Source organism: Propithecus coquereli, unplaced genomic scaffold, assembly GCF_000956105.1.
Source record: "Propithecus coquereli isolate 6110/MARCELLA unplaced genomic scaffold, Pcoq_1.0 Scaffold436, whole genome shotgun sequence".
NCBI classification, from domain to species: Eukaryota; Metazoa; Chordata; class Mammalia; order Primates; family Indriidae; genus Propithecus; species Propithecus coquereli.
Window position 1 is genome coordinate 918,631 of NW_012150130.1, and position 2,509 is coordinate 921,139.

Consider the following 2,509-nt stretch of genomic DNA (forward strand, 5'->3'; position numbering starts at 1 on the left):
GCCCAGAGTTAGCAAAAGTTTTAAGGACTCCTTGTCATAATATCTAGAGGTTGGAAGTTGAAGAAAAACCACTGAGATAAGAAAATATACTTCAACCTATGTAAGTTAGTAGCATACCAAATAAACAGTACATTTTAATTTTCTTAGCTCTAAAATAGACAAATAATACCTTCTTGAAAATGGCAAAGGAGAGGAGTTGGTCAGATGGATGATGAAAGTATAAAAATGATCATTAGATTCATATATCAGTATTTTATGGCTGCAGCAATAATGAAGATGGGAGCTACTCAGATTAAATAAGAGTGAATTTGCTGTTTAGAAAAGGAAGGATATGCATTTTGTCAATTTTACCTCTCAAAATTAATCTCAATACTTATTCACTATTCTGTTGCTTTTCTGTGTTCAGCTATTTATGCTCATTTAAAAATGGTAATAAATATTTCTACAAAGTACATATGCCATTTTGTTGACAAATGAATTGATATGGCTGTCTTGGTGTTGGCTATAATAATAGCAACACAAAAACAGTCACCTTCCAACACCAATTCATGATAAAATGCTCAGCAAATGAGGAACAGAGGGAACTTCTTTAATATGATACAGAGCATCTAAAAAAAAGCCTTATAGCTAATATCATATTTAATGGTGAAAGATGGAATGCTTTCCCCTTAAGATTGGAAAAAGGGCAAGGATGTTTTGTTATTATTAATAAAAGTGAATACCAATCTTATTCAACATAGTAATGAAAATTCTAGTAAGCACAAGAAAAGGAAATAAAAGCATATAGCTTACAAGAGACAGATGAAATTATCCCTCTTTGCAGAGGACATGTTCGTCCATGGAGAAAATCCCAAGAACCAGTGAGTCAGTTGAGCAAGGTTGCAGTATATTAGATCAACCCACAAAAACCAATTTTATTTCTATATACTAAAAACAAACATGTAGAAACAAAACTTAAAAACACAATAATATTTATAACCATTCCAAAGAAAATAAAATAGGCATATACTTAACAAAACATGTACAGGGTCTTTATGACAAACATGGATATCTGTGGAGGAGAAGGTTGGCAACTGGTTATAGTGAACAAATAAGTAACATATTGAGGATAACGGAAGGCAAGTTTCTCACTTCTAGAGAAGATATCTACAGATACGGAAAAGATGAGAAAGAACTCTGAAGTGCTGTGTCAGATTAGAAATGGAATTACTGCTATGAATTCATGGTTTTACAGTATATATATATATATATATATATAAAAATAGATGTAAAAACAGTTAGAGATGTGTATATTTGTAGGTATGCATGTGAAGACATACCTGTATTTTTGCAGCTCTGTGCACTGACAGAACCTGGGAGAAATGACAACCCAGCAGCGACGAGCATACTGAACATCCAGAACTGGGTTTTCAAATACCATCCTCTACTAAAAGGAACCAGGGGTCCTTGAAGAATGTCTGATTCCAGGCTTAGGGAAAGGGAGGTAAAGGATGACAGCAGAATGCCAACTTATAAATGTGGAAGGAATGATGGGAATAGAAAATCTCTATTTGATAAACACAGAAGGTTGATTCAGGTAGGAGTTCTCAATGGACTCTAAGAATGGAAGGTAGAGGTTTGATATGGAAAAGCATATTAAAGTAATACCAGAGTATCTCCCCACAAAATATTAATCAATTACAAAGGAGAAAACGTGAGTTTAAGGTGGAGAGACCTGGCAATCATCCACATGACCAGGTGAGCATGGTTAGCATCACGGTGCTGGGACAGGCCAACATCGTGTGCTTCCTGGTATGATGCGCTGGGAAGCACACAGCATCAATTCTGCAATTCCTTGCAGTGGAATTTCTGCAAAGAATTCGTGCCCTGAGTTGTGTAATGAGGAAACAGGGTTACTTCACAGAATGTAAAGCCCATATTCTTTAAACTGATAAGGAGATGAAAAACAGAATTGAAGAAAAATCTAGATTGAAGAAGTCTGATAAGATGGGAAAATTAAATGCAATAGGTATTTCTGGACAGAATACTGGAACAGAAAGAAAAAAAGCTGTCCCATTGCTGGGACAGCTGGTGAAATCTGAATGAGGTCTATGTGTACAGACAGCATGGCGTTATGCTGAAGCTGATCTCCTGATCTGGAGGGCTGAATGTGGATCAGACAGGAGTGTGTCCTTGCTCTTTGGAGTATGTGCAGGAAGGGACAGAAAGACAGAGACAGAGAGAGAGAGAGAACAAAATTAAATGTTAATATTTAAAATACTCACCAATGACTTTAACAAAATAAGCATCTGCTTCAAAGTTATTTTTTAGTGTATGGATGACAAAATCATTCTTTGTATATCCTTTACTTAGGACTACAATATCTAAGATTCCCTGGAAAAAAACACAAACAAAAATGGTAAGAACAAGCTACTAAACCTATCAAAAAAGTGACCACTAAAATGCATGGCATGTTATTTATCATGTAAATGTAAACTTTATTTATTCAACCTGTTTAAAATAAAATTAC

General features: G+C 35.0%; 1 protein-coding gene across 1 annotated transcript in view; it reads right to left on the bottom strand.

Moving 5' to 3' along the window:
- Positions 1–2,509, bottom strand: part of ITFG1 (integrin alpha FG-GAP repeat containing 1) — a 323,849-nt gene that overhangs the window by 118,888 nt on the left and 202,452 nt on the right. The window contains exon 8 of the mRNA XM_012653960.1: positions 2,265–2,373. Within this exon, the coding sequence (XP_012509414.1) occupies positions 2,265–2,373 (109 nt within the window). The remainder of the gene's footprint in view (positions 1–2,264; positions 2,374–2,509) is intronic.